Source organism: Arvicola amphibius, chromosome 12 (genome assembly GCF_903992535.2).
Source record: "Arvicola amphibius chromosome 12, mArvAmp1.2, whole genome shotgun sequence".
Lineage (NCBI taxonomy): Eukaryota > Metazoa > Chordata > Mammalia > Rodentia > Cricetidae > Arvicola > Arvicola amphibius.
The window spans coordinates 23,166,983-23,188,284 of NC_052058.2; the positions used below are offsets into that span (position 1 = coordinate 23,166,983).

General features: G+C 39.5%; 1 protein-coding gene across 1 annotated transcript in view; it reads left to right on the forward strand.

The window, feature by feature from the left end:
• Window positions 1-21,302, forward strand: part of Atf6 (activating transcription factor 6) — a 158,799-nt gene that overhangs the window by 83,780 nt on the left and 53,717 nt on the right. Inside the window, exon 14 of the mRNA XM_038349564.1 lies at window positions 1,273-1,387. Within this exon, the coding sequence (XP_038205492.1) occupies window positions 1,273-1,387 (115 nt within the window). The remainder of the gene's footprint in view (window positions 1-1,272; window positions 1,388-21,302) is intronic.

Genomic DNA, 21,302 nt, shown 5'->3' on the forward strand with positions numbered 1-21,302 from the left:
CTCCTTTACGACTTTTATATCTGTTCAAATTAATATATACTACCAATTAGCAATCCCAATAAAAAGATCACTTCTCCCAATCTCTTAAATACAGATTTAATCAGAATGTTTTTCATTCATAATTTTACTGAAAATCCTAAGTGCATATTGCTTTCTTGTTCATGATTTTTATCAGTTTCATAAGCCTCAGGGAGAGAGGTATTGCCTTTTCTTTTTTGTAGGTGTCTTGCTTAGTGGTCACATTAAAAAAACTATTATTTTGTGTGTGCATATGTGTGTAATTAAGTCAGAGGAAAAGTAAAGTCAGTGAAAATCTCTGGGGAGTTAGTTTTCTCTTCTGCCTAATGCAGGGTCACTCTCTTGTTTCTGTTGCACTGTGAACTCCAGGCTAGCTGGCCCACCATCTTCAGTTTAAAGATTCTTCTGTTTGACCTCTCACATTGCTATAGCAATGCTGGCATTACAGTTGTGTCTTTTGCTCGGCTTTTTGTTTTGTTTTTTAAGACAGGGTTTCATTGTGTAGCTCTGGCTGTGAGATCCACCTGCCTCTGCCAGCTTTTTAAATATGGATTCTGGGTATTGAACTCAGTCATTAGGCTTGTGTGACAGGTGCTTTAACCCGATGAACCATCTTGTCCACCCTAACTGGGTGCTTTACATAATCTTATCTTTAAATTTATATAATGATTCAAAAGTGTATTTTATATATGAAAAGGATGGGGAGTTTGTTTTTTTTTTTTTTGCTTGTTTTTAGTAATTTTCAAAGTAGCGAACTAAGTGGTAGAACTAGACTTGAGACTCTGTCTGTTTGATCTAAAAAAAAAACTCTTGTTACTACATAGGGCTACAGAAGAGTTTGAGATTCCAGGAGAGTGCAGTATCCAGCAGTTCAGATGTCAGCCAGGTGAATGTAACTTAGAAAGTCAGGACTAAGGGGCTAACTGCAGTGGAGCAGAAGTGTAGTCATAGCACTTCCTGACTTGTGCTGTGAACCAAGCAGATTAGTGTAGCAGGTGTGAGACCTCATGTTTGATCTTCCAGCACCCCAAGCAACAATAGCAATAAGACCATGTCATTCTGCATAAGTCAAATGTAGCTGACCATTATATGGTATCCCATAAATATGTACCAATTAAAAAAAGATTAAAAAGTAAAAATTTTTGTTAAAGTGCTACTGTTTTGGTTGAAAGAGATTCTTAAGGATGGAATTAGAATGGAAGGAATTCTCAACATGTTTGAATATTAATAGTATTTTTTATCTTCTCACTTTAGTAGGAATTCTGGGAATGAGCTGCAAGTGTATTATGCTTCACCAGGAAGTTACCAAGGCTTCTTTGAAGCCATCCGCAGGCGCGGGGACACGTTTTACGTTGTGTCATTTCGAAGGGTAAGTTCATTTTGAAAGAATAAAACAAATGGTTTTGAGTGTCTGGTGTGTATAAGATGTCAGCCTGAGTCCTGTAGCAGGTCCAGAGGTAGGCAGGAGGCAGGTTGAAGTCAGTAGCGTGAGTGAGCGCTGTGATGGATGTAGACTTGACCGAGCTGGTCAGCGTTTGAAGACGCTGAACACAGCACTGATGTCAGGCTACATTTTGTGCCTTAGAAAACACAACCTACACCTTGTTTTTTATTCCTTGTCACCACTGTACTCTACTGTTTGTTTCTAACGTCATTTTCTATTATGGGTTTTAACCCAATGCCTATTTGGTAATTAGGGAACAGACTTCTGAAATGGAGGCTGATTAATTTGTCAGTTGTACAGTGTTTAGATCTATGTTCCCAAGTTCCTTTGTTCCTTTCTTATTTCTTCATTAAATGGTTGCATTCGTTGGTGAAGAGTGTCTTAAATAATGTCAGGTAGTACTAGAACAAATGTATATACTAGCATTTTTGAATGTTACAAATGTTAGACCACATGAAAAAGCACAGGCATTTACAGCCCATCTGCTTCCCGTATAAAGTGACAATATATTGTCCACAGGGTTTCCATCTGACAGTCCCTCAGAGTGCTGTACATTAACCAGGAAAGCAGACATGGTTGGAACTCCTCAGTCATTTGTATCCTAAGCCATTTTTAGATCTATTCTGTTTTTAATTGATTACTTGTATATGTTGGTATGTGCATGTGAGGCTGTATTAGTTACTGTCTGTCGCCGTGATAAAACCCCACAACCAAGACAGCGTATGGAAGTGGTAGTTCTTTGGGCTTATGGTTCCAGAGTTCATGATGATGGAATGAGAGCAGCAAGGTGCAATCATGGTGGCTGCTGCAGGAAGCTGGGGCTTACACAACCACAACTGTAGGCCGAGGCTGCTTGTTCGTTCCTGGCCAGCCAGACCTGAAATAATCACACAGAAACTGTACTAATTACAATACTGTTTGGCCTATTGGCTCACACTTCTTATTGGCTAGCTCTTATATCTTAAATTAACCCATTTCTATTCATCTGTGTATGGCCATGTGGTTGTGGCCTACCGGTAAGGTTCTGTTCAGCATCTGGTGTCTGTCTCCTGCAGCAGCTACATGGCTTCTTTTTGACTCTGCCTACTTTCTTCTCCTCTATCTGCTTGGAATTCCCACCTTGCTCTATTCTGTGCTGCAGTAGGCCCAAAGCAGCTTCTTTACTAACCAATGGTATTTACAGCATACAGAGGGGAATCCCACATCACACAATCACAAAGCAAAGAGAGAGAGAGAGAGAGAGAGAGAGAGAGAGAGAGAGAGAGAGAGATAGAGAGCGCACTGGAAGTGACATGAGTCTTTAAACTCCCAAAGCCCACCTTCAGTGACATACTTCCTTCAAACAGTGACACCAACTGGGGACCAAGCATTCAAATACTTGAGACTACTGGGGACATCTCATTCAAACCCCAACAAGTACATTGCCCACAAAATCCAGAAGAGGGTGTTGGGTCCCTTGGAGCCGGAGTTAGAAGCAGTTGTGAGCTATCTGATGTAGGTGTTGCGACTCAGGTCCTCTGCAAGAACAATAAGCACTTCTAACCACTGAGCCATCTCTCTAGCTGCCTAAGCCATTTATTTTTAAAAGAATAGACTGTAGTGGATGTGTAATTAGAAATAAGTATTTACTAATAGTAGAATGATTTTTCATATCTCAGCTGCTGTTGCCAATCATTCTGACAGAAATTGACAGTGAACTAGTTAGTGATTTTCTACATTAGAAATCGTTAGTGGGTTTCAGTAACAGAGAAAAATGGGCTCTTGAAGGCTGAGGAGATGAGATGTAACACATGTATTCAGTTATTATCAAACACACCAGGAGGTTTGGATACTTTAGCCTTGTCGCCTAGTGATCATAGCCTTCTCACAAAAATCCCTATGCTCATCTTGTTCTCCCAATTAGTTTATTTATTTACCACCTCAGTGTTCTTCTAAGTGTCAAGGGGGAAACTGAGGACAGAATTTCATGAAGGCTCTAAATGATTTGTTCTTCTACTGGCACAATTATGGTTAAGGCTAAAGGGAATGTAAACCGTTTAGAATGGATCTTGTACTCTGTACGGACCTGATGGCTGCTGACATGACTGTGTTACCGAACTTACTACAGAAGCATGGTTTTAATTGCCAATTAGCTTTTTAAATTTAAGAGTACTTCAGGATATGCCTTCATCTGGTCAAAAGAGTATACCAAATAGTAGAAGCAGCAGCTGTGAAGTCATGAGTTGAAATCATTCCCTTTATAATATCCTTGTAGGGATGAGAACAAGTTACACACACACACACACACACACACACACAGAGAGAGAGAGAGAGAGAGGGGGGGGGGGAGACTTTATTAAAGGAGACTAGTTTTTTAAAATAAAGAAGATAATGATGCTTTTAAGAAGATACAAGAATTACTTTTTTCCCACACATTTAAAATGCTTTGTCTCATTTTTTTTAATGATAGAAAGTGCTGTTGGAAATTATTGATTTTTCTTTCCATCTTTTAATTAATGTTCAGATAGTTCATTTAAGGGTCTGTCACACATTCTGTCTATCTTTCATTTCCTAATTATAATTTATTTAGCATTTTTATATCTAGGAAGAGTAAATATAAACCACAACATCCCTCCCTCCCTCCTTTCTTCCCTCCCTCCCTTCTTTCTCTCTCTCTCTCTCTTTCTCTCTCTCTCTCTCTATCTCTCTCTCTTTCTTTCTTTCTCTCTTTCTCTCTTTCTGTTTAACAGTAGGGAAATGGAAGTTGACTTTATTGCATTGGCTCTAAACTGTGTCATGAAACAGGAATCCAATCCTTAAATACCTGGATTGCTCATTTTTCTCTTACTTAAAATGAAAATACAAGAAGTAATGGATGGATTACCTCATGCTTGGCATTTTCTTCCATTTTTTGGTGTGAAATGCTTTCCTAAAAGTTTTGTTGAAATCATGTGGCGTGAGTTAGAGGAGGTGGACTTTGCTCCTGTTGGGCTCTTAATCTCACTGACTTTCTTTTACTATATTTAATCAAGTGTCTTAATTGCTAAAGAAGTACATGTGGGCATTGATTGTTCCATGGACCATTATTTAATCGCAACCTTTTGGTTCCTCACATCCCACACTTCTGCCCCTGTTGATCTTTTTACTGTTGAGCTGGTGACATTATTTTCTCTAAAGCAGACAGCTTTGTGGTAACTACTGAGTTCCTGCTGTGGGTCAGCAAGAAAGAAATTCGGACAGGAAAACATTTCTGTTGCTTTGACTTTCTTCTGCCTGGTTTTCCCTCCAGTGCAGCAGGCTCATCTCTCCTTGTTGGGTTTTCATATCTTGTTTTCCTTTAAGTCTTTTTTCCTTTTTTAAAGCTTGTTTTGGTATGATTTGGAGGGGCAGGGGTGGAGAGTAGCTTTTCTCAAACTTCCAAGGTACTTTGAACAAAATATACATAAATAAGAAAAAAGTAATTAAAAACAATGTTTTTTCTTAATATAACGTATTTAGTTTGTATAATAGTTTGTTTAGGGAGAGTGTGTTGATTAAAGAATGTAAGAAAATGAATTCAAGAGCATAGGCCAGAAGCAGATTCTGAGAAGAGTCAAGTTAGGTAGGAAAGTGACGCCAGCGAGGAGGAAGAGGACCCGAGAGGGGCAAGGGATGCTGCCTGAGCCGTCTCCAGCGAGGGGCAAGGAATGCTGCCTGAGCCGTCTCCAGGGAGCTTTGAAACGCCATCCATACATCAGTTTCCAAGTCAGGTGTCTCTGAGAAAGGTTTTCAAATCTTGGGGCAGTTTCTCTCTAGGAGCAGGTTTTCGGGTTAGAGAGATGATCAGTTAGTAAAACGTTTGCTGTGTAAGCACAAGGACTCTGAGTCCAGCTCCACAGCATTCAGTTCAAAATTGGATATGGTGGCATGTGTCTAGTACCTCAGCGCTGGCTTGGGAAGCAGATACAGGAGGATCCCTTGAGCTTATTGGTCCACAGCTAAATTAGCAAGCTTTGTGTCCAGTGAAAGACCTTGTCTCAAAAATAAGGTGGCAGCCGTTACAGAAGACACATGATGTAGAGCTTCGGCCTACTCACAGCCACAGGTGCGCACATCACCCAGATACTCATATCTGCGGGGGCCTGGGGAACAGTGGGTGCATCGGGCTTCCTTTCAGACTTACTTTAGACTGCCAGCCCCCAAATAATAACACAGATATTTATTATTAATTATGAAAGTTTAGCCTTAGCTTAGACTTGTTCCTAACTAGCTCTTATAACTTAGATTAGCCCATTTTATATTAATCTACATTATGTCATATGGCTGGTTACCTCTCTTCTATGCTGTACATCCTACTCCCTCACAGGCAAATTCCACACCTCTCTGATTCTTCCTCTGAGTTCCTCTCTTCCCTGAAGTCCTGCTTATCCTCCCTGCCTAGCTATTTACCGTTCATTTTTTTTTATTAAACCAATCACAGTGGCACATCTTCACACAGTGTGCAGATATCCCACAACAGATGAGAAAAGAACAGCTCCTCCTTTATTCAGTTGGTTATAAATGAATGTCTATTATTCCCAATGAGATAAATATTTAGGGGTTTTTGTGTATGTGTGTGTTTTATTTAATACCCCTACAGTGAACAACGTATCAACCTTTAGTTCTTACTTCTGTAGTGAAATTATAGGGAGCACAGAGGGTTACTATAACATAATTTGAAAGTGGCAGAGCCAGAATTTAACCTAGGAAATTTGACTCCAGAGTCTGTGTTATTAGTCATTTTCCTACATCGCCTTTTTGAAGCAATTTTATTTCCATATCTTTAAAAACAATCAATTTGGAGTTTAATCCTATTACTCTCTATGTACAAAACCACATTAGAGTTGCTTTGGTTTATTTTCAAAGAAAACAAGACCAAGGCAAAGCCCTTTGGGAAAAGCAACCACTTGCTATGAAGTATTATTGTGTAGAAAGAACAAGCGCAAGCAGGAAAGCACAGGAATCATTGCAAGCACAGGAGGAGAAATGAAAGAGTAGAATATAGATAAGGAAAAAAGCATCAGCTTGTTTATTTTGTTTAAAATTTGGAGGTGAAGGAAGAAGGGTTCAAGAAAAAGTAGTCAGCAGCATCAGATGTTACAGGTCTCCCTGAGAGTGAAATGAAAATCCCAGTTAGCTTTAGAAACAGAAATCACTGCTGACGGTGATTACATTCATGTTAATCAGAACAGAACCCACGCTAGAAATGAGAGAGAACATGAACGAAATCAAATGGAGTGTTTGGAAAATATGACATTGATGGAGGAAATGATAGCCTGGCATACCTAAGGAAGCAGATCCCCATCCCTGTGAGTGCGTGCGTGCGTGTGTGCGTGCGTGTGTGTGAGCTTGCATGGCGACTCCTCAGGGACTAGACTGTGCTAGGCCAGCTCTTTCTCCCTACAGATAGAGACCATTGTGTTTGGGTTTATATTCATATAACTGTAAGAACGTATTTATGTTTTGTGCTTGACAGACGTTCTGAGGAAAATTAACCAAGTCAACACAATGTTTTTTCCTCATCTGTATTAATGTTATGTCTAAAGCAAAGCATGGAGAAAGCTGAAGAGTTTTTATTTGCAATATAACTACTATTCCAACTACATAGCACAATATCTGGACATATATATGGAATTAAAACCATATTAAAAAATAAAATAATGTTTAAAGTGTTTCTAAGATATCAGAAGTCTTCCAAGTAATGAACAACATGGTTATTAATAATGGGAAACAGTTTTTAAAATATAAAAGGTGATAGAACTGTTTCTAATTAAATTTATATATAGCCTTTGAGTTTTTCCTCATATAAAAGCTAGAAAACTAGCTTGTGAAATCAGTAGAACTTGGTACAAGCTTTTTGGTGATATCACAAACCTTAATTATAAAGGAAGCAATTAAAAAAAATTTAAAAAAAATAAAGGAAGCAATTATTATGTTATAGGAAATGTCTTTGATTTATGATTAAAGTCTAGGATACTCACGTCGTTTTTCTTTCCTTTCTCCACTTACAGTGACTTGTTCATTTTGTACTCTTAGTTGCTTAACTTTTGACACCTTCAGCAATGTTAAACCTTGATATGTCATTATTTTTTAAGACTTCTCACCTATTAATTGTGTGACTTGTTTCCACATATTGCTGTTAATCTACTTTAAAGATCTTGTCTGAAGAGCTGTAGAGCCTATAATATGGATACTCCACCAGAGTCCAGAAAGATAGATAATTAGCTATAAGTTGGAGTATAACATCTAATTATTTGACTGTTGGCTCCATGCCTATTGCCTCTGCTAGCGAATAAATACACTGAGGGCAAGAAACCTCTCTGCCTTAATCTTCTTTCTTCCCCACTACATAGCACAATGCCAGGCATGTAGCACATACTCAACAAGGAGTAGATGAACAGATGAGTGAACTGGATGCCAAATCCATGAGTTTCATAGTCTTCAATTTTATCCTCACCACAGTGTGATAGAGTGCAGCGGCCAGAGGTCAGCTGTGGGTGGGTCCTCGGTGTTGTCCACTGTATGTTTTTAAGCAGGCTCTCTCACTTGACCTGGAACTTACTGATTATGCTGAACTGACTAGCCAGCGAGCCCCAGAGATCTTCATCTATTCGACCCCCAGCCTCCTTGAGCTAGAATTATAAGCACATACCGTAGTGCCTAACTTTTTTTTTTATTATTAACAAAAGGTTTTTTCATATAATATACTCTTGATCATGCTTTTCCCCCTTCTCCAACTCTTCCCAGATCCTCCCCACCGACCTACTGACCCACACAGTTCTGGTGCTCAGACTCTGGTCTTCATGCTTACATAGCAGATTCTTCGCTGACTGAGCTATCTGCCCGGCCTCTTGAGCATTTGTTTTCTCAGCACCATCTATGCCTTGTTGACTGTAGAAATCAGTTTTTCAGAACAAGTGAGCTCAAGTGCAGCTTTACAGCGTTGAGTGCCTCTTTGCTCAGGGAGGCTCTAGGAAGATCTCCAGGCTTCGTGTTTGAGAGACTAACCTTGGTAATATGTGGACAGAGGTGATTATTTTTCAGAGATTTTTGTATCATTTTAACCTCCAGAATGACTAAGCCCCAGATGGATTAGTTCTAGATGCCTACCCATAATGTGTATCTGTAATGTCCTAAAAGGGTAGGACCGTGTGAACACTTTATTTCCCATGTGACACCTATTATGTTAAAAAAATTAAGAAAGAATTGCCAACTTAAACTGTAAACTATTTTTTTGGATGATTCATCTGGAGTTGTCTGTGTCTGGTTATACAATGCCCTGAAGTAAATCTCTGTAGAATGACTGTTGTCATTGCATGGAGAATTCCTTTGAAAGAAAGACATCACAAGTTGAGCAGAGAGAACAAGAGTTTTATGTTAAGTCTGTTTGCAGTAGACTCATAGAGATGCACACATGCAGCTTTATAAATCTGCATTACTCAAAAAGTGTCACTTCCTTTCTTCTCTCCCTCTCTGACTGGGCATGCTTTCCCCAGTCTGGCTTCATTCTTTCCTCAGCGCTCCCCTCCTCGCCATGTGCCTGCTTGTCTGCCAGGTTGGTGACCTCAGTGCCAGTTTAACTCAAATGGCCTGGCCTTTTCTCTTCATTCATGCTACGTTTTCCAGGCAGCTGCAGAGATTTATAGCTTGCTTGTCCTGGAGTTTTTTTTTCAAATTTTAATAAAAATTTCCTTGAGCTTCAGAAAGAGTTGGAGTGCATCAGGGATTAGCATGAAATGAAGTTGAATGATTTGGGGTGGGTAGAATTATATGTTTGGTTTAAATGGTGACTCATTTAAGGGAATATGTCTGACATGAAAGACCAGTGGCTCTGACTCCAAGCCTCAAAGAGTGGACAACTGAGCTTTAAAAATAACATTTTAGGCCGGGCGGTGGTGGCACACGCCTTTAATCCCAGCACTCGGGAGGCAGAGGCAGGTGGATCTCTGAGTTCGAGGCTAGCCTGGTCTACAAGAGCTAGTTCCAGGACAGGCTCTAGAAACTACAGGGAAACCCTGTCTCAAAAAAACAAAAAAAACAAAAAATAACATTTTAGGAATTATCAACCTACCTCATTAGAATCAATGGAGATATGGACTCTCTACCTAGGAAGAAGGTATAGGAAAAGTACAGAGGTGGGGTAGGATTGGAATTTGGACTATTAGAGGAGGAGCCAACAAGGAGACTAAACGGGAGTGGGCCACAAGCTCCCGAATGAACTCCGAAGAGAGACAGAGAGAGAGAGAGTCTGACGTGGTTGTTGAAGCCAGTGGGATGGTAAGCCTCGGAGAGTCGCAGGCTGTTGAGCCTTGGCAAAGTGCCAAATTGTATTGTGGCCTTCCGGGACTAAACTGAGATCTCCACAGCAGAGTGCCAAAGGTGGGCTGCAGCGTCCTGCATTCGAGGTACTTGTGATCTAGAGAATAAAACACACAATTAAGTATAACGCGATGTGATAGTTGTGATGTTCAAGGTAAGTAGGAGGTGTTGTGACAGCACACACTAACAGTCTTAGGAAGGGGCCAGCCTGTACAGGGGAATCTTTCTGGAGCCTTAACAGCTAGGCCAATTCCTGGTTGCTCTAACACACTTTACCTAAAGCTATGATATCATAGCTCGTGGGGAACAAGAATATTATACCAGGCATGGTAGCATACCTGCATCAACACATCTTTATATAACAGCTTGCTTTCCTTCTGTTATGCCATCAGAAATACCTGGTTTTGGGAAAGTGCTATTTCCCGTTTCTTTCTCCCTCATCTTTTTCATATTCCCCAAGTTCCAGTTGTTAGAAATAGAAACTTCATAAGAACTTATAGAATAAATTGTTACTTATAGATGATATTTTAAAATTCCATTAGACATGGCTAGTGTCTTTTTCAAAGTAAGTAATAATTTAATTTTATGCTATTGTAATTAGGAATATTTGATTATTTGGTATCCATCTTTAATTTTTGCCCCATCACTTTTTGGTTCATTAACCTTTATAGCATTCCAGGGAACTATACCACTTGGAAGACTCTAATTTTCTTTAAGAATAAAATCTGATGATCTCTCTCCTTCTGCTTCTCATCAGAACTTTGGGAGCTCAGTCCGGTGCTCCAATGTGGGGCTCTGTCTCTATCTCCATCCATCACCAGGTGAAGGTTAAGGCTCACAGTGAGCCCGTCCATGCTGTAGAGTTCACATTCATTGCCGTTGTCCTTGGTTTCTCAGTCCTCCTCCACCGTCATCCACATTCAGAGAGTCCGGTTTGGTCCCCTGTTCCATCAGTTCCATTCCAACTGGACTTGGTGGTCTCCCGTTAGATCTGTCCCACCGTCTCAATGGGTAAACGCACTCCTCACGGTCCTGACTTCCTTGCTCATGATCTCCCTCCTTTTGCTCCTCATCGGGACCTTGGAGCTCAGTCCGGTGCTTTGGCCTGGAGAGGGAGGGAGTGGGGGTATGGGTGGAGGGGAGGGGAGGGAAAAGGGAGGAGGAGGGGAGGAGATGGCAATTTTTAATAAAAAATAAATAAACTGGAAAAAAAAGAATAAAATCTGAGCCGGGCGGTGGTGGTGCATCCATTTAATCCCAGCACTCAGGAGGCAGAGGCAGGCGGATCTCTGTGAGTTCAAGGCCAGCCTGGTTTACAGAGCTAGTTCCAGGACAACTAAGGCTGTTACACAGAGAAATCCTGTCTCCATCCCCTGGACCCCCAAAGAATAAAATTTGTGACTGGATTTAGTTATCTGTTGCAACATAAAGCAAAGAACTATTACTTAACATAATTTAAAATTAGAATTGATAGTAAAGTTTTGTAGCTGTGCCACGCTTTGCATTTTTTAGGGTGAAGCTTAGCTTCATATTTAAAAGCCTTTTAAAAATGTAGGTGGTAAATGATAACTAAATTTAATTGCATATTTTGTGCTTTTACCCACATATGCCACAATTCTTGAACACATTCATACACACACACTTGCATGCACTCATGTTTATAATCTTTTCAATATTTTTAAGAGCAGAAAGTCCCAATTTTTATGAAATCCAGTTTGTTGTCTTTTTATTTTATGAGTTGTGCACTTGTTGCTTCGTGAAGTATTGTCAGCTTTAGCTCACAAAGATGGTATCATATAGCTTTTCTTCTAAAACACTTGTTTCCTATTTTACATTTTGGTCCATTTTGAGTCAGTCTTTATTTTAAATTGTGTGTGTGTGCACGTGCGCGTGCTCGTGTTCACGTACCTGTGTCTGTGTGTGGACACCTGCATATTATGGTGCATGTATGGAGATCAGGGACAACTTGCAGGAATTGGTTCTCTCTTTTCATCATTTGAATCCTAGGGATTAAACTCAGATCATGTATCTTGGCAACAAGTCCTGTTTCTGCTGAGATTATTTTGTTGGCCCTTGAATTAATTTTTACATATGTGCAACGTGTGGCTCAGAGTCTGCTTTTTGCTTGTAGAAATCCAGTATTGTATGACATTCAGTGCTGTGTTTTGTCCACTTTTTTTAAAGAAAAAGAATTACAGCAAAGGCAAGTTTAAAAGGTTATGCCAAGCTGCCAGTTGTCTCTGGCTTGGTAAGTTTGCACTGCTTCCCGGAGCTTCATAAAAGGACGCCTGGTGGTTGAATTCCCTCAACCTCAAGTGTCCAACCTTCAGACTCCGCCAATGAGTTATTATTTACATATTCTTTGGAAGTATAGCATACACTATAGATAATTGCAGCATCCGTTAGTGGGCAGAGAATACTGCCAAACCAAAATTCTAGAAACCAAGCTAGACAAATACATATGGGTTAAGAAGTGCTCCTAAAGTATGAGAAGCTGAAAATAAGTTTCTTGTGGGAGCTGTCTGCCACTCTCTGATCTATTAGGCTTTCTTTTCCTTTACTGAATTAAAAAAGAGTTTCATAATCAAACTTTAGAATGAATATTTAAGAATATGTATTAATATATTTCTTCTGAACAGTGGCTTAAAGAACAGGAAAATAGCAGAGTATAGTTTAATGTATGGCATTGTGCAGTCTTGTTGAGAAAGAAGAAGAAAGTTTTTCATTCAGCTGTGAATTGCTACTTTTCAGTAGAAAAACATAATTCTTGGCAGGGGCTAATGCAGCAATTTTTGGTAGATAATCTTGTAGCACAAAGTCAGAAAGATCTGGGTTTTTACTAGCTGTCTTGAGCTTATAAACTGGAGAGTTCAGGGAAGATCCTGTCCAAAGTTCCAGTGTCCTTGCCACTAAAACAGTAATAATAATAGTTACCTCTTCTGTGTTGTTAAGAAATTTAAATAAAATACTACATCCAGAACTGGCACTGTTCTGAACACAGTACATTCAATACATGTTTGTTTCTCTGTTTTGAAGGGTGACCTTTGAATCAGGGATTCTGTATGAAGAACCTGTGTTTGTTCTCATTATAGTTGGAAAAAATTACATATGATCCCTTTTCTCTCACAAATTCCCAGAAGGATTTATTTTTATTATGTTCTTTCCTTATCAACAGACTGAAAATTGGCATGGTATTAAAACTGCAAGATATGTTACAGTAGTATGTTCAAGGTATACTCCATTGCATAACTGGATTTATAGATATTTGATTGAAATAAACCCCTTTCTAGGGTTTGAAGGATGGGATGCAGAACTTTACAGGCAACACCACTTTTCCAAACAGCTTGTGGTACTTTTTTTACGCTGTGGGTCCTGGAGCTTGAGCTCAGACTGTCAGGTTTTGTGGCGAGTATCCATGTCCACGGAACCATCTTTTGTACCAATTTTAGAATTACTGATACTGATTCTAATTCAGTGTCCATTTCACATGTGTATAGAAGTTGTAGAGCTAGATTACAGACAGCTGAGTGACAGGGGACACATGTCATGTCTACAGAAGTTATAGAGCTAGATTGCAGACAGCTGAGAGACCGTGGACACATGTCATGTCTACAGAAGTTGTAGAGCTAGATTACAGACAACTGAGTGACCGTGGACACATGTCATGTCTACAGAAGTTATAGAGCTAGATTGCAGACAGCTGAGTGACAGGGGACACATGTCATGTCTACAGAAGTTATAGAGCTAGATTGCAGACAGCTGAGTGACCGTGGACACATGTCATGTCTACAGAAGTTATAGAGCTAGATTACAGACAGCTGAGTGACAGGGGACAGACACATGTCGTGTCTACAGAAGTTATGGAGCTAGATTGCAGACAGCTGAGTGACCATGGACACATGTCATGTCTACAGAAGTTATAGAGCTAGATTGCAGACAGCTGAGTGACCGTGGACACATGTCATGTCTACAGAAGTTATAGAGCTAGATTGCAGACAGCTGAGTGACCGTGGACACATGTCGTGTCTACAGAAGTTATAGAGCTAGATTACAGACAGCTGAGTGACAGTGGACACATGTCGTGTCTACAGAAGTTATAGAGCTAGATTGCAGACAGCTGAGTGACAGGGGACACATGTTCTAGCTGCTCCCAGGACTTTTTAGATTGACTGCATCACATCCCTTTGAACACATTTAGTGACATCAGCTGATAATTAGAAACCGTGCAGTCTTTCATCTGATCTTTTTGTGCTGATATTAGACGGGAGTCATAAAATCACGAGCTCATCCACAAATAACACAAGTTATTAAGAAGATTAAAAAGGTTAATAAGATAGCTTAATTCATATTATAAAGTAGTTCATCTGTTCTGAAGAAACAGACTTCACTTATGCCCGAGGCTTTAAGGCATGCTTTTTAGTTATAAAGTTTATTTTTTAGCAAAGTATAACGATGGGGAGACAGTTCAGTTAGTAAAATGCTTGCTGTTCAAGCTTAAGTTCCTGTGTTTGACCTTTAGAGACAATGTACAAATGCTGAGTGTGGTAGTCCCAGCACTGAGGAGTCAGAGACCAGTGAGAGATTATCTTAACAAAGTGGATGGCACCTGAGGTTTGCCACTTGAGAATTGACACCCAAGGCTGACCTCTGGCCTCCACACATATAATACACATGCATCCCTATACACATGAACACGCACACATGTACACATAAGCACACAAAAATATGTGAGACTAATAACTAATCTTTTCATGGTCAGCCAAGTTCCTATGTATTTATGGTTCCTTGTCATATGAAAACCATTATTGTTTTACAATTATTTTTACCAAGTTTGCATTCAATCTTACACTAAGAGAATAGAATATGGTATTAACTATCAATGTTTATTACAACCAAAGAAGTTAAAAATAACATTTAAAAATGAACTTCTGTTTTATTACGTACTGTGTGCCTAGTTATAAGTAACATTTTAATTTCTTTTACTTCCGTTTTATGTGCCGTGTGCCTAGTTTGAACATGTAAACCAAGGAAAGTTTCTTGTCCACCTACTACAGCATAAATATTAATTTTACTCTGAAACAAGCATCTTTGAGCAGCTGAATGTAATGGGAAATATCTCCACCCAATTTCTGACTATTGATCAAATTTTTTGTTCATTTTTAAGAAAAAACAAAAATGTGAGAAATCCTCAGAGCTTAATAGATATTTTCCCCCTCAAAAAGTATAATTCCTTATATCTTTTGAAGAATTGGTCTTAATTTTCAAACACCTTTATCCTAGTGGTAGCTGTCTCTTTTGAGTAATCGCTACTTATGTATATATCTTTAGAGGCTCTTCTACCTGCTGCTGTCCTCAGAGCTGTTACTTAATGACCTGTAATCGGGTTTACTGTCTTTCTTCCCACAACGTATTTACTAAAGAGCCATCATGTTCCTGGCTGTTCTTGTAACAAAATATACAGCGATGGAGGAAAAAAAGAGCTTGCATTTTTAGAGTTTATGTTCTAGAAACAGATACTAAGCCAGAATATAAGTGAATATGCAATAAGGTATTAGTTTGCTAGAAGTGCTAAGAAGGAAATCAGTAAGGAAATCAGGAGTCACTAAGTGATCATTGAAAAATATTTCTTTTTCAGACGCTGCACATAATTTTTTGGCTTGTCTTCTAAAATTGCTTTTGACTATTTTTGCTAGTGATGTTTTAAAAAAAGAAATTAATAATTGTATATACAGAGCAATCTGAAAATCTAACTCCAACTAGTGAGTTTAGCATTTGTAAATGGAGGTATCTGCAGAGAAGTCAGTTCTTTGCTGATCACTGTTTTACTTGTAGTAGTGAAGTCCGCAGCTCAGGAAGTTGGCAGTTCTGCAGTGGCCTCACTGTGCAGCAGCCCCCAGGGACCTCAGAGAACCTGTTGATGCAGCACCAAGTTACAGGTTGTTACTCGGCTCTGGAGCTTTAACGCTTAGGCATTCTCTTACATCTTCCTCGCTTAGTCATTCCGAATCTTGTATTTTTGCCAAGTAAAACAAGTCTCCTACTAATAAGCTATAAATAAACAGTAGGAGCATGAGTCAGAGCCAGCATCAACCCTCTTTCCACTGTGTGCCTCCCTGGTACTTCCCAGTATGTTCATTTTGCCCAAATGAGCAGTTCTGTGTAGCTCCTGTTCTATAGACCGACTCAAGTTATTTAGTTGTATTTCTTTAGAACTAAATAATAGTGTAATGTATAGTACTCTGGCATGTTCCCAGAGTCAAAGCAAAATATGAACCTTTGTGTGCTTTCAGTGGGGAAAAATATATTCTCTCTTTTCCTATAGAAAACCTTAAAAGTTCAGTCTAAAAGGCATCTGCCGGATTTCCAAAAGAAATACTATGTGGTGTGGCATAGCTCAGCAGTTTTTCAGGGGAAAATGAAAAGCCCTAACCTGTTAGTCAGATTCTTCCTAATAAAATTTGATCCTATTTTGCTTCATTGTTTATTCATTCTGTACATTTTCACTGCTAGCTGTTTCAGTGTTTCATACTTGTCATGTATGAAAGCAAGGAAGTCGAGATCTTTGTTGTCTAGGGATTAGTAAGAGTAGGGGAAAGTGACGTTCAATCCAGAATTACAGCAGGGTGACAGGAGCTCTAGGACATAAACTCAGTGTTTATGATGCATTCACTGACGTGACTGTGGTGTGGAAGACAGCCCAGCCTATCTCTGCATGTCAGAGGCTCAGGATGTAGGCTCTTAGACCCTGGAGCTGCTCCAGGTGCACTAACTTCCAGGAGGGAGAAGATATCAGGAAAGGTAGGAAGCGCTCCTCAGGTTGATTAGAGAAGGATGAAGAGCCTGAGAGGCAATGTGAGACAGTGTGGCCTTTCTCATGATGTGAGAGGCGCCTGTGTGAATGGGTAGGACTCTCGAGAAAAACGGTTGGAATGCAGAGTGGGTTCTGGGAAATAGAACCTGGCAGAATCACGAAGGAACTTGTGGGCGACGCTTAAAGACTTTGGTTCTTAGACAGAAGACAGATAGGAGCAGACTTGCATTTCATGAATAAACCGTGTAAGTGTTTGCATAGGCATTTAGAAGGGAGTTTTTACCTCTAAGGGAAGGAATTTCTCCCCCAGTCTGACTTATACATACGTACTAAATTCATATAGAACATGACATTGAAGACTGGAAGCTCCATATTTTAGTTTCGCAGCTCTGAGACTAAAATAGTTATGTAAGTTAAGTATAAGTAACATTGTAAAGATAGAAATCACATCCACGTGAGTCTCTGTAACCGTCCATACTTTGGGGACATAGTCATACAAGTGAGGGGCACTGTCTTGCTGCTAGGATGTAAACATTCCCATACTATTGAGTGCTTAATGCTAACTTAATTAAGCACTCTCCCCCCCCCCCAACTATTTTTACCCTCCCCTTAAAAAAAGCAAAACAGAAAAAAGGTTGTTCTGTCTGACAGTTTTCTCTCTCTCTCTCTCTCTCTCTCTCTCTCTCTCTCTCTCTCTCTCTCTCTCTCTCTCTCTCTCTCTCTCCCTCCCCCTCCCCCCCTCCCCCCCCCTCCCCCTCCCCCTCTCCCCCCCCCCTCCCCTCCCCTCCTCTCCTCTCTCTCTTCAGGATTTCTCCCTGGTCCTGGAACTCACTCTGTAGACCAGGCTGGCCTCAAACTCACAGAGATCCACTGCCTCTGCCTCCCAAGTGTTGGGATTAAAGGCATGCGTAACCACCGCCCAGTTTAATATTTTTTTTTCGAGACAGGGTTTCTCTGCAGCTTTTTTAGAGCCTGTCCTGGAACTAGCTCTTGTAGACCAGGCTGGCCTCGAACTCTCAGAGATCCGCCTGCCTCTACCTCCCGAGTGCTGGGATTAAAGGCGTGCGCCACCACCGCCCGGCCCAGTTTAATATTTAAAAGATTTTAAATTGCATGTTTATTTTTTATATTTTATTCTATTCTTGGGGTGGGGCACATGAGCTCTGGTGCATTGGGTGTCAGAGGACAGCTAGCACCGTGTGGGTCCAGGAAGTGGTACTCAGGTTGTCGGGCTTGGCCCTCTACCTGCTGAGCCCTTGACTGACTCTCAACTAGCATTTTTTTGTGCAGCAATCATCCAAAGTTTAAATTATCTGCTCTTGAACAGTATGGCCACCATTTCTACTTTTCCTTTTATTCTTAACTTGTTTGATATTATGCCTTTTAATGTAGATGTTTCTGAATTTGAACTCAGTTTTTGTTTTTCTAAGATCATAGGGAGACTCATTACATTTTCCAAGGTCTATCAGTGCTTGTGGAGAAAGTGCCCAGCTTCTGATTTTTGCTTGCTTTTCTTTTATCTGTGTGTTTCACTTGAGCAAGTGAAAAGGATATATGGATATCCATGAATAAGGTGAAACAATTTGAGACATAAAGTTGTGCTTTAATCACTATTTGAATTTCTTCCCTGAACTTGTATTTGGAAAACTGTCCTTTAGAATTTGAACCTGTCCTTAAACTGGATATGACTACGTGGCTCCTCTCACCCGTGTGGATTAGATTTATAAGCAGCTTTAGGGGAGACTTTATTTTCATAATAAAATCCTTAATTGTAGCAAGGTAAAAACAAATTTATTCTTCTTATATTAGCATCAAATGTGTTACTAAAAAGCAGCAACAGCAAAGCTCATTGCCTAATAGGAAGTCATCTGCTCATTTCCCATCTCTGCTCTGCTCTCTTATTTCCCTTGTAAGGCGTTTCTTCTGTTTCAGAAAAGCTCCAGGGACTGCATCTCCTCCTAGTGTTTGACAGGCATCTAATTGTACACAGTGTGTATGGACAATGTAAGGGAAGTCCAAATGCTCTTTAATTTTTCAACCAACACTAATAATCTAAGCTTTACCAGAGCTGCTCTTAATATAATATAGCTTACCATCTTTCACTGTCCCTTTTACTCTTAAACTGTCAAACTGTGTGCCAGCCTGAGATAAATTGTTCCTAATCCTAAGCATGCCTTTTTCTAAGAAAATATGCAAGTCCTTTGTAGTTAAAGATTTCTGGTGTTCACATTTAGCTCCCTGACCTAACACTATATCACACTGAATTGGTGGTGGAATGCTTTTATAAAGCCCTACTACAACAGTTAATCTCTGGAATTTTTTCCTTTCCTTGCAAGTGGTTGGGAAAGCTTTTATAATAATAAGCCTAGTTCAGGAACTAGTATTAGAACGTGATACCCAAATATGAACCATTTGCCTACATTAGTACTGAGTCATAAAGTCTTTTTTATTTTTCTTTATTTTTGGAGACAGGGTCTCACTGTGTAGCCTTGGTTGGCTTGGAACTTACTGTGTAGATAAAACTGGCCTCAAATTCAAACTCTTAGAGATCCATCTGCTTCCTGAGTACTGAGATTAAAGGCTGCATCACAACACCCCAGTTTTAAAAAAAAAAAAACCTGGAGATGGGGGTGAGGATTAACAAAGATTGCTTTGTTAAAAAGTGTGTGTGTGAGTGTGCGTGCGCGCATGCATGCATGCATGCGCACGCACGTGCACAAGGCATATCACTAGTATTTTTTTTAGAAAAGCTTCTAAAATGTGATTGGAAACTCTAATTGGAGTTGGTAGATCTGACTTTAGAATGCCATGAAATATCTTTCTATGCTTGTTTTAGCCAGAAGACCAAGAAATGATGAAATAGATGATGAACTAGATTTTCAAAACTATATAAGTAGGGTAGAAGAGCCATAATTTTGGGTTCTTAAACTTTTGAGCATGGACTTATTAGGTTGTTTTGCTCAGTTGTCTATAAAGTCTTCTTTTGTCATTAGAGATGTTTTCTAGAAGTCTTATGAGAGTTACAGATAGAATTCTTACCTAATGGTCTGAATCAGCAGGTAATTACATAATAAGTTTAATGTTGTTTTGTTTTCAACTTTCAAAAGAACTCTCACTGTTCAGAAATTAAGTCAAAGCTCAATATTCTTAACAAAATAAATGAAAAATTGAAGGGTACAGCATACATACTTTGTTAGAGGATAAATATTATATTTGTAGCTGTTTTCATTCTGTAATTTTATTTGATTCCAGATTTACATAACACTAGTTAAGTCCCATTCACCCTGTTTTCCTAAGATCCTGAAGTTGTCTTCCTAGCTGTGGCGCTGTCCTTCTGAGGGAAGGTTTTCTCTTAGAAGAAAGTGGAGATCTGGTAGCCTAGAGGACAAATGCCGGGATGGCTGAGAACTTTGGGATGTCCACATTTGAAGAGCTTTACCGTCTCTCTGCAGTCAGTCTGTTACTTACTGTTTGTCTTCCTCTCCCCCCAAAGCCTTTAATTATGACTGCAAGATATATACAAAAAAACAACCACATTGTCTTTTGCTGATAGATGAGCTGTGTCTGGTTGTGTGATTTGGTGTGAGGAAGAAACCCCACCCCGTCAATGCATAAAAATTTCCATAAGTGCTATTGTGCATTTACATGCAGGCTTCTTAAGAACTGTACTGTTCTCTTTGAAAAATGACTTAGTCCAGATATAGGCATAATCCAACCCTGTTCTCTGCATTAGAGAATGGCTCCTGTAACATGTACAAATACCTACCTGTTTTGAACTGAAATTACTCATGGCAAGCAGAATAGAGATTTCATTATTTGTGTTTTAGTCCATATAAGATATTCTACATTGAATGATTAGTCATTTGTGTTTTTTTCTTTCTTTTGATGAATCTTCAAGGCCAAAGCTGAATTTTATCATTTCAACTTACCATGTTTCACTAGTGAGCTGATAGAGTGTCTTTTGTGTGCATAATGTCAAGGGTTATTCTTTCTTATTAGTGAAAAATTTGCATGAAATAATGAGTAGAAAATGAATCTATAATCAGGAGAATTAGGTTTCTTTCACAGTTTGGCCATTCATATTATCTTCATTATTTAATCTCACTTTATAAAGTTTTACAACAATGACATGTTGAAAATAATAGTTGCCTCAAATGATTCTGATTGTAAAGTGTATTTTGCAGTTTCATGATATATTTTTCACTTTAGATTTTTGAGACATAGAAAGGTATTTTCATCCTTATTTTACACATGAAGAAATGGAGTCCCTGAAAGCTCTACAGCACTGTTTGTCACAAAGCAAGGTCCAAAAATGAAATCTCTTCCATACCAGGTTGGTGTTCTTGCTGAATATCTTAGTTAGGATTTCTGTTGCTGAGAAGAGGCACCATGACCACAGCAACTCTTCTAAAGAAAAACTTTTAATTGAGGTGATAGCTTACAGTTCAGAGGTTCAGTCCATTGTCATCATTGTGGGGAGCATGGCAGTGTGCAGACAGACATGGTGCTGGCTACATTTTGATCAGAAGGCAACAGGAAGTGATCTGTGACATTGGGAGTAGCTTGAACATAGGAGACCTCAAAGCCTACCCCCACAGTGACACACTTCCTCCAACAAGGCCATACCTATTCCTACACCAACAAAGCCACACCTTCTAATAGTGCCACTCCCTTTGGAAGCCATTTTCTTTTGAAATGGCTGAACTTTACTAC